At 37.1% G+C, this 11,187-nt stretch overlaps 1 protein-coding gene and 1 pseudogene across 3 annotated transcripts in view; one reads left to right on the top strand and one right to left on the bottom strand.

Moving 5' to 3' along the window:
- Nucleotides 1–11,187, bottom strand: part of CFAP70 (cilia and flagella associated protein 70) — a 103,097-nt gene that overhangs the window by 12,958 nt on the left and 78,952 nt on the right. For all 3 annotated transcript variants that reach the window (XM_023509565.1, XM_023509566.1, XM_003783561.3), the window contains 4 exons: nucleotides 4,823–4,978; nucleotides 4,125–4,240; nucleotides 2,137–2,289; nucleotides 1,474–1,635 (listed from right to left, as the gene is read on the bottom strand). In XM_023509565.1, the coding sequence (XP_023365333.1) occupies nucleotides 1,474–1,635; nucleotides 2,137–2,289; nucleotides 4,125–4,240; nucleotides 4,823–4,978 (587 nt within the window). The remainder of the gene's footprint in view (nucleotides 1–1,473; nucleotides 1,636–2,136; nucleotides 2,290–4,124; nucleotides 4,241–4,822; nucleotides 4,979–11,187) is intronic.
- On the top strand, nucleotides 6,586–6,681 carry LOC111723192 (annotated as a pseudogene).

Here is an 11,187-nt window from a genome sequence, read left to right as displayed (position 1 = left end):
GTTAGGATGAAATGGTCTGTAGATGTCTGTTAAATACACTTGTTGAATGGTTAAGTTTAAGTCTAAAATTTCTTTGCTTAGCTTCTTTTTGGAGGATCTATCCAACATTGCCAAAGGAGTGTTAAAATCTCTGACTATCATAGTGCTGGAGGAAATCAAGTTGCTTATGTCTGTTAGAGTCTCTCTTATAAATTGAGGTGCATTCTGGTTGGGTGCATATATGTTAATAATTGAAATCCTATCATGTTGAGTATACCCTTAACAAATATGAAGTGACCATCCTTATCTTTCCTTACTTTTGTTGGTTTTACTTTTGTATCTGTGAAGAAAATTGCAACACCTGCTTTTTTCTGATTTCCATTTGCCTGAAATATAGATAACCATCCCTTCACCCTGAGACTAAATTTAAATTTATCTTTTCAGGTAAGATGAGATTCTTGTAGACAACAGAGTTTTTGTATCCAGTCAGCCAACTTGAAGGCATTATAACTGCTTGTTGCTGTTGTTGTTGTTGTTATATTAAGTAAGAGAATTAGGTATTCCGAGGGGAAAAATGGAATAAATTCACAACAAAAGTAGACAGTCAAAGGTCTTTGGCAGAATATTGATAATTACTATAGTGAGATGGTAGGTCCATGGTAGTTCATTCTTCTATGTCTGCTTTGTATGTATTTGAGATTTTCTATAAAAGAAAGTTTTTTTTTAAGGCTTTGGCATATTTCCCAAAATATGGGAAGGTATTGCTTTTATGACCAGTCCAGAGTGTTCCATGGAATGAGGTAAGCCTCAGCTAGATTAAATATAACTCTTTGTGTTGAGGAGGAAGTTTGGAGAAGTCCTCTTTAAGCCCATGACACTTTGTTAGTTAAGTCAAGTAAGAATTTTTTAACTACTGAAAATAAAGTTTTTACTACTGTTGATAAAATTTTAGTCAAAATAGTAGCTAAAATAAGATTTACTAAGTAAGTACTTAATAACTTTTTAGTAGCATAATGATTATGCATAAAACCACAGATTTTTTTTTTTTTTTTTTGGACACAGAGTCTCACTCTGTCATCCTGGGTAAAGTGTTATGGTGTCATAGTTCACAGCAACTTCAAACTCTTGGGCTCAAGTGATCCTCTTGGTTCAGTCTCCTGAGTAGCTGGGACTGGAGGTATGCATCACTACACCCAGCTAGTTTTTCTTCTTTTAGTAGAGATGGGGTCTTGCTCAGACTGGTCTCAAACTCCCGAGCTTAAGCAATCCACCCACCTCAGCCTCCCAAAGTGCTCACCCAGCTCTAAAACACAGACTCTTGATTTTAGATTGCCTGGGTCTGATGTTAGGCCAGTCACTTTATCTTTGGATGTAAAAGTGTCCTTGTCCAAGTATCACTTTTAGTCCACACAGACAGATGTTAATACTTGAACTATAATCAGTTTCCAAACCATGGCTTGATTTGTACATTACTGCCCATCCTCTATCCCTTACCTCTTTCTCTTCCAGATAAATAAGCCCCAGTCTCAGGAAGATGAAGTGCATCTCAGAAGCATCCACTACAAAACTAATGGTTCGCTCATAGCATGCCTTGGCCTCAGCATGATTTCCACTTAGAAAATAGAGATGGCCCTTCACGCCCCACACATTAGGGTTCTGAGAAAGTGAAGAACAAGTAGTATATGGGTTAAGATGGTATTTAAAAATACCTTAATGACCTCTGTTTAACATTTAAATTTAGATTAAATCCATTTTCTCTTTCTAATAGCACTTAGTAGCAAGATAGCCATTTAATTACACTGGAAAATATTTTTCTATGTCTGCCCTCTCATTTCTTTTTTAAATTCTTCAACACTATTTTGCCTTTTGGGTAAATATTTTTAAAACTTCAAGCATAACTATGATAGTGTTCATGATGAGAAAATAAAAGAAGTTTGGAAAACCTAAAATAGATAAACAGTTATCTGCTAAAGAACTGTCCTTATCCTTTTCTCTGCCCTTTACTTAAGAAAAACAAATGGAATAAATGAGTTTACTGACAGCTGAAGACTCTTACTGACGGTCACCATAAATCTACCAGGAATGTGGCATCATCGCTGGTAATAAAGCCTGCTTGCCCCTTCTCCAGACTCAAGAGATTCTAGATAAAGTCATTACCAGGTAGTCCATCTGGGCTGCTTGTTGAAGGTATTCCTCTGCTTTCTCAAAGTCCTTCTTGAGAAGGTGTGTCTGGGCCAGCACCAAGTAATACTCACAGCTGGGGCCTCCTTGAGGACATAACAGCTCATGGGCAAGTACCCTCTGCACATACTGCAAGGAAAAGTCAGATTATAAGGAACATGTAAAGGGCTACATTGTGTCAGTCCCACAGCTTTCAAAGTTGAAGGATTCTGTTTCTGATAATAAATAATAAGGAATATATTAGAGAGTGAAATGATTATCCTTAACTTCAAAAGCTTAGGGGTGAATTACAAACGTTCAGTGTGTTTCATGGTCCCATTACTAGCCATTCATTTAGTTACCAAATGAAAACATTTCCAACTGAATAACCTGAAATATCTCACAATTCTAGCCTTGCTGGTTATTATGCAGCAAAGGCACATCAACCATCCTATTTATATGAGGCAATAGTTCCAGGCAGCTATCATTGTAAGGATACTTACAGTAAGGCAAAACTTCCTTTCTAAAATTCTGGACCTGGGATATTGGGAACATAAAGGTCATCTGTGATACACCTCCAAATATTCATTATGTTTACTAGTTTTATACTTTGGGCCAGTCTTTGTTTCACCTACAGATTTGACAAAGTCAGTTGTACTTGTGAAGCTAAGGGGAAATCATTCTTCTTACCCTCTGTTTCCATCTCAGTCTGTAATACAGAAACTTGCATCCACACTTATGCCTTCTTAGGAAAACACTAGTAGGAGCTACAGCAGCTGTAGCTGTTTTTTCTGCTTGCTTTCTGGCTCTCTGACCTGGGGTGATGATTAATGACTTATTTACCTGTGTGTGTGTGTGTGTGTGTGTGTGTGTGTGAAGTCTGTTTCTCTATTGGGAAGGGTTAATGTGTTAAAGGCTCCTATTTAATATGGCCTAATCCCACCCAGCTTATAATTTTTGCCCTTTCTTGAGCTTGCCTAACCTTAAATGGGACATGCACTCTGTAGGATCAGGGCCAACACTCTTGACTCCTGAAATTACTCTCTCTCTCTATTTATTTATTTATTTTTATTTTTAGCAGTTTTGGCCGGGGCTGGGCTTGAACCCACCTCCCCTGGTCATGGGGCTAGCAGCCTGCTCCTTTGAGTCACAGGTGCCACCCAATTACTCTCTCTTACTGCTCGTTCATGTATGTACTTTCCCAAGTGGTAGGCGGTGCTCTTCTTCTCTAGGAGGAAGCTTCAATTCTTTAGCTGCTCTACCCGTGACTACATGGGTAAGTCAAATGTGGGGCCAATTACATTCTCTAGCCCAGTTTTAATATTTTTATCCGCCACTCCTCCCCCCAATACACCATATGGCACTGTATATGTTTCCAACTGGGTCAGAACCTAGAAGGGAAGAAGGGAATGTTTAGTTTCCTGTGAACCCCTAACACGCACATAATTTGAGTTCTGATGACAAAGTTAACTCAGGCAACATATGACTTAGAATCTGTCTTTGCTGGTGTCCTGAGGGGATCAGACTTGCAGTGAGGTCTTGTGATGCCATTTGCAGAGACTAGTTCATGTTTGACTGCTCTTTCCATTGGGCTTGGCTTAAGGTGTGCTCTTTTATTTTTTTTTTCCTTTGTAGACAGTCTCACTCTGTCACCCTGGGTAGAATGAGTGCCATGGCGTCATCCTAGCTCACAGTAACCTCGAACTCCTGGGTTTGAGTGATCCTCTTGCCTCAGTTTTTCTATTTTTAGTAGAGACAGAGTCATACTGTTTCTCAGGCTGGTCTTGAACTCCTGCCCATCACAGCCTCCCAGAGTGCTAGGATTACAGGCATGAGCCACTGTGTGGCCTAAGGTGTACTCTTAAGAGCATGTTTGAAGTCTGCTTCACATATATCTAAACTTGCAAAGATAGCATTATCTATAGATAGAATAAACAGTTCACTAAAGTCTTCCCATATACTTGCCCTTTCCCAAGTATTCTGACCTGCACAGCATTAACTTTCATCAAGAAACGTATGGTCTCCATGAAGATAGTGGTAGGAGGTTGGGAATAATGGACGGGAGGCAGCAAAGCTGATGAATCTCGACATTTTGACGCTGCTGAAAATATTATATTAAAAAGGTAGGTTAGACATAATAGGGAAAAAATCAGAAGTTCTAACACACTAAGACAGCAGGTAGAGTATTCTGACCTAATACATGAGAGAGATCATAAACTAGAAAGCAATAGACTGCTCTCTAGCAATGATCTCCAAAGAGAAGAACTTAAACATTCTCAGGGTGACTCTATTGGTGGTTCCAAAACCAAGTCACAGCCAAATAAAAGATTTTTTAAAAAATACTCAGATCTCCTTGACAGTGAAATACCACTATAGAGATTTTAAAAATGAAGAATTATCAGTAAATCATGGGTCTGTAGTTGGTTACTTCTGTATATAAAAAATGTAAATATAAAATGCTTGTGTATTCAGAGAGTTACACCACTGAGTTTGGATTTCAGAGCCTCACCTAAGATGAAGGAACTTAGGCAATATGACAGATAAACTAAGCAACCTCAAACAAGTCAGGATTGCAACTTTTATAATCATATAAGAGTTTTCATCCTTATCTAGTTTGGTTATGCCCATATTCCAAGTGAAAATATATACTTTTTTCCAAGCAAGAGCCTTTATTTATGGTTACCTTTTTTTTCTGGTATCTCCTTGAGATATATGTTAGATGTTTTTTGGCCCATGGTTGGCTCCTGAGATTGTGTAGTCAAGTGTTCTCGTGAATCATATTGAAGTTTAGAGGATTCTTCAAGAAATTCATCTACAATTGATGATGTACCTCCTGCTCCTAAATAGATTAAATTTTAATGAAAAAACCCTTCCTACATTGGGTATTAAAAGGTTATTACAGGATCTTTGACAAGGTATCATAATCTGCTGAAGCTCTTAAACATGCCATGCTGCTTCTCAAATAAATGTTTGATGAATAAAAAGAAAAAGTAATGGCGGGCAGGAAATGATCAGTGATAGTTATCCTCCAGATCAGAAGAGATCACTTTCAGCTAGAGCAAAAATACAGCTTTGAAAAACAGGTAGGAATTGATAGGTAGAGAGGGAGGGGTTTTCAGGGATGGGAGCATGCCATTGGCAAAAGCATGGAAGTAGTGAGCCAATTATTTTAATGGGTATTGGCAATTTCATAAGGAAAATTTAAAGAAAGGTAGGTTGAGCCTAGACTATGTTGATATTTGAATCCCAGGATTTTTCTCTTACAGACAAAAGGAAAGAGAAAGTACATTGCATAATTTTGAGCAGAAAAATTAGAGGACTAAAGTGGTATTGTATGAAGATTATTTTAGCAGTGCTATCTAACAAGGAGAAAAAATTGGGGATGGATACAAATAGGTCTGTTATTGCTACAACAATGTGGATATTTAGTAATGGAGAGGAGTGAAAATCTAAAGGGAAGATGCAATGAGCATTTTGAAAGAGAACCAACTGGTCTTGGGAATTAACCTGATAGGGATGAGGGAAAGCTCAAGAAAGGAAGGAAGGGTAAATTGACTTTATAATGATGTAGAGTCAATTTGGGAGATGAAGAGTTTACCAGTGGAAAAATTCAACTGCTGAGTTGTGGAGGGAAGTCAGGGTTAAAGATAGAAATCTGAGAGTTATGAGGAGTGAAATGGAAACTGTGCCAGGAGGTGAGCTCTTAGAAAGTAAGACTGGATTACTGGGAAATGATTATATCTTTTGACTGTGACCAGAAATGGAAACCAAAGGTGTTAGAGAAATCCTAGATGGATTTCGGGAAGGAGGGAGTTGTTAAATACTGCAAACTGATCATCGAGAAGTAATTGATGATCTTAATGGGATATTCAACTTTTTCAGGTATAATTTACACATAGTAATGTCCCCTTTTAAGTATACAATAGTTCAGTCCATTAAAAAAATGTATACACTTGTATAGTCTCTATTACCATCAAGATAATGAACATTACTGATACACCAAAAAACTCCCTTGTGTTCTTTTATGGATAATCCCCCAAGCTTCAGCCCAATGCAACCATTTATGTGCTTTCTGTTCATATAGATTTGTTTTGCTTTTTCTATAATTTCATTTGAATGGAATTATATAGTAATCTTTTGAAGCTGGCTTATCCACTTCACATAATGTTTTTGAGATTCATCCACGTAATATGTATCAGGAATTTCTTCCTTTTTATTGCTGAGTGTCTTTTCAATTGTGTGGATATATGAAGATTTATTTTCCATTCACCTATCAAGACAGTTGGGTCATTTCCAGTTTTTGCCTATTATAAATAAATCTGTTATGAATATTTGGATATAAATCTTTGAAAGGATATATTTCCATTTCCCTTGGGTAAATACCTGGGAGTAAAACTGCTGACATGTGTATGTATGTTTAACCTTATTTCAAAAATTGCCAATTTTGTGCTTACTTTGTCAGCATGTGTAGTAAAATTGGAATGATTAGCATGACCCCTGAACACGGATGACACACAAATTCACGAAGCATTTCATATTTTTTACACATGTAACAAAATACCATGTGTTTTTGTTACCCCATGAATATGTATCAATAAAAAATAAGAAAAATAAGCTAGGTGCAGGTGGCTCACATCTGTAATCCTAAAACTCTGTGAGGCCAAAAAGGAAGGATCATTTGAGGTCAGGAGTTCAAGACCAGTCTGAGCAAGAGCAAGACCTTGTCTCTATTAAAAATAGAAAACTTAGCTGGGCATGATGGCGTATGTCTGTGGTCCTACCTACTCATGAGGCTGAGCCAGGAAGATTGCTTGAGCCCAGGAGTTTGAGGTTGCAGTGAGCGATGATGATGCCACTGCACTCAAGCCTCAAGCTGCAGGGCAACAGAACAAGACCTTACCTCAAAAAAGAAATAAACTTTAAAAATTTCTTACCTTCTCAAGTAGTTGTACCGTTTGCTTTCTAACCAACAATGTTTGAGAATTCTAGTTACTCCACATCCTTGCTATAACTTGGTATTATCAATCTTTGTAGCTATTCCAGTGATAAATTATACTGATTTTCAAATGTGAAACCAAACTTACAACCCTGCTTGCATATATTATTTCTTTTTTCTTTTTCTTTCTTTCTTTTTTTTTTTTTTGAGACAGGTTTTCACTGTTGGCCAGGCTGGAGTGCAGTGGGATGATCCCAGTTCACTGCCAGCTTGAACTCCTAGGCTCAAGTGATTTCTCCTACCTCTGCCTCCCAAGTATCTGGTACTACAGATGAATGCCATCATGCCTGGCTAATTTTTAATTTAATTTAATTTTTTTTTTTTTAGAAACAGGATCTTGTTGTTGCCCTAATGCCCAGGCTAGTCTCAAACTTTTGGCTTCATGTGATCCTCCCACCTCAGCTTCTCAAATTGCTAGGATTACAGATGTGAGCCACCATGCCCAGCCAATATTTTATAAATTTTGCTGAAATTAATTGGCAATACTTGTTAAGAATTATTATGTCTATGTTCATGAAAGTCATTGGTAAGTGCTCTTCTTGAGATGGCTTTGTCTGATTTTGATATTAGGGTGATTACTGTTCTCAATCATGAGTTTGGAAGTGTTTCCCTTTTCCACTATTCCCTGAATGTAAGATAGGATTGAAATTATTTCTTCCTTGATTGTGTGATAGTATTCACCAGTAAAGTCTTTTGGGCCTGGAGTTTTCTTTGTGAGAGGTTGTAATTACTCATTTAACTTCCTTGGGAGATTTAGGACTATTCAGATTTTTTCTTTTTCCTGAGTAAGCTTTGTTAGTTTATGTCTGTCAAGGTGTTTGTACATTTAATCTAAGTTATTAAATTTGTTGGCATTAAGTTTTCAATGTTAATAATTTCCTCCTTTAATCTTTTTAATATCTGTAAGGTTTGCAATGATGTCCTCTCTTTCATTCCTGATACTAGTAATAAGTAATAAGCATCTTCTTTCTTTTCCTGATCAATTTTTTTTTCCTAGAAGTGAAATGGGTAAGAAAGATTTCTCAATTTCAGCTGGGAGTGGTGGCTCATGACTGTAATCCTAGCACCCTTGGAGGCCAAGGCCAGCAGATCACCTGAGCTCACAAGTTGGAGACCAGCCTGAGCTAGAGCGAGACCCGTGTCTCTAAAAATAGCCAAGCGTTGTGGCGAGTGCCTGTAGTCTCAGCTCCTTGAGAGGCTGAGACGAGAATCACTTAAGCCCAAGAGTTTGAGGTTGATATGAACTGTGACTCCAGGGCATTCTACCGAGAGTGACAAGTAAGACTCTGTCTCAAAACAAACAAACAAACAAAAAAAGCAATCAATTTCATCAATCTTTTGAAAGAATAAGCTATTGATCTCATTGATTGTCTCTATTTGCCTGTTTTCTATTTAATTGATTTCTTTTTTTGCAGTTTGTTTTTTTTTTTAAATTTTGGCCAGGGCTGGGTTTGAACCCGCCACCTCCGGCATATGCGGCTGGCGCCCTACTCCTTTGAGCCACAGGCACTGCCCTATTGAATTGATTTCTATTCTGATCTATTATTTCTTTCCTTTTACTTACTTTGGGTTTGATTTTCTTTTTTTAGCTTTTTAACATACATTCTTAGATAAATGATTTTAGATCTTTCTTATTTTCTATTAAAGTATTTAAAGCTATAAACTTCCCTCTAGGAACTAATTTAGCTAATCCCACTAATTTTGATTTGTTGTACTCTCATCATCATTCAGTTCAAATTATTCTATAATTTTCTTTGTGGTTTCTTCTTTGACATATAGGTTATTTTGAGGTGTATTGTTTAATTTCCAAATACTTGAAGTTTTCCTGTGTTTCCAGTTGCTCTCAGTGCTGTGTGGAGCCTGGTTCGTGTTGATTGCTGCTTTTCATGATGTAAATTCTCCTACTATAGCCAATTTAAAGCTACCAATGTCATGTTAGTGAATGCAGAGTTGGGAGGAGATATACAATAGCATTTGAGTATTTCCACATAGGAATACAATTAGAAGACATAAATAACCTCAACAGCATAGATAATAATAAAATGTAGTAAATAAATAATAAAGAAGTAAGTTTTTAATATTGCTTTTGAAAGTTATCTTCAGTTTACATGGAGACTTTATTCTGAGACTTCACATAAATACTTTTTTTTTTAAAACAAAGTCTTGCAGTATTGCCCAAACTAGAGGGCAGTGATGTCATCATAGCTCAATGCAACCTTTAATTCCTGGGCTCAAGGGATCCTCCTACCTCAGCCTCCTGAGTAGCTAGAATTTCAGGCATGCACCACCAGGCCCAGCTGATTTTTCTATTTTTTTGTGGAGACAAGGTCTTGCTCTAGACAGGGTCTTGCTCATACTCAGGCTGGTCTCAAACTCCTTAAACAATTCCACCTACCTGGGCTTCCCAAAGTGCTAGCATTACAGGCTGAGCCATTGCCCAGCCCATATAAATACTCTTAATTGCTATACATAGGGGATTTTTTTTTTTAGCTTTTTATTTTGAAACAATTACAGACTCAGAGGAAGTTGAAAATATAGTACATAAACTCCCTTGTACCCTTCACCAGCTTCCTTTCAATGGTGATAACTTAGACAACTATAGCATAGTATCAAAATGGGAAACTGGATATTGGTACAAGACTGTCAACTAGACTATGGATCTTATTCTGTTTTCACCAGTTGTTACATGTACTCATTTGTGTCTGTTTCTGCATAGTTATGAACAATTTTATTCCATTTCTAGATCTGTGTAACCATCATCATAATCAAGATACACAATTGTTCTACTGCACAAAGGATTCCCTTATGCTTTCCCTTTAGAGTCCCTGTCCTATGGCAACCACTAATCTGTTCTCTGCTAACAGAATTTTGTCATGTCCAGAACGTTATATTGCTGGGCACAGTGGCTCACGCCTGTAATCCTAGCACTCTGGGAGGCCAAAGTGGGTGGATTGCCTGAGCTCACGGGTTTGAGATCAGCCTGAGTGAGAGCAACAACCTATCTCTAAAAAAAATAGCCAGGCGTTGTGGTAGGTGCCTGTAGTCCCAGCTACTCGGGAGGCTAAGGCAAGAGAATCACTTGAGCCCAAGAGTTTGAGGTTGCTGTGAGCTATGATGCCGTTGCATTCTACCGAGGGTGACAAAGTAAAACGGTGTGTCAAAAAAAAAAAAATGTTGTATAAATAAAACTTTGATATTAGCTTTTTGCACTAAGCATAATGATCTTGAGAGCCATCCTGGTTTTACCCGTATCAATAGTTCATTCCTTTTCATTGCTAAGTATTATTCTACTATGTAGATATATGAGGTGTTTATCACACATTGAAGGGCATTTCAGTTGTTTTCAGTTTTTTGCAATTACAAATACAGCTGCTACAGATATTTGTGTACAAGTCTTTTTATGAACATAAGGTTTCATTTCTACTGGATAAATGCCTGAGAGTGTGAATGCTAGGATATATGGCAAACGCACGTTCAGTTTTATAAAAAACTTCCAAACTATTTTCCAAAGTGGGTATAGCATTTTACATTTCCACCAGCAATGTACAAAGTGATCTAGCTTCTCTGCATCCTTGCCAGGATTTGGCATTATCAATATTTTTTATTTTAGCTACTGTAGTATGTATTCAGTGATAATTTCATTTTGATGTAGGCATTTCTCTAATGGTTATTGAAGCTGAACATTTTTACATGTCCTTATTTGCTATCCATGTCACCTCTTCAGAGATATATTTGTTCAAGTTTTTGCTTATTTTCCAATTGGATTGTTTGTTTCCTTGCTCTTAAGTTTTCTTTCTGGATCAAGTCTGTAAGTGAATATGTAATTTACAACAATTTTCTTCCAGTCTTTTTTTTTCCATTTTCTTAATGGGGTATTTCAAAGAGAACATTTTTAAAAATTTAATCAACTCCATTTAATTAATTTTTTTCTTTTGTGGATTGTGCTGTTACATCCAACTGTAAGAACTCTTCACCTAACCCCAGGTCATGAAGATTTTCTTATACATATTTTCTAAAAGCTTCATAGTTTTACATACCACATCTGGGTTTAT

Source organism: Otolemur garnettii, unplaced genomic scaffold (genome assembly GCF_000181295.1).
Source record: "Otolemur garnettii isolate 467f Iridium unplaced genomic scaffold, OtoGar3 scaffold00008, whole genome shotgun sequence".
In the NCBI taxonomy this organism is placed as follows: Eukaryota; Metazoa; Chordata; class Mammalia; order Primates; family Galagidae; genus Otolemur; species Otolemur garnettii.
Note: the sequence above shows the minus strand (reverse complement) of the source record. Positions and strands in the feature narration are given on the sequence as shown.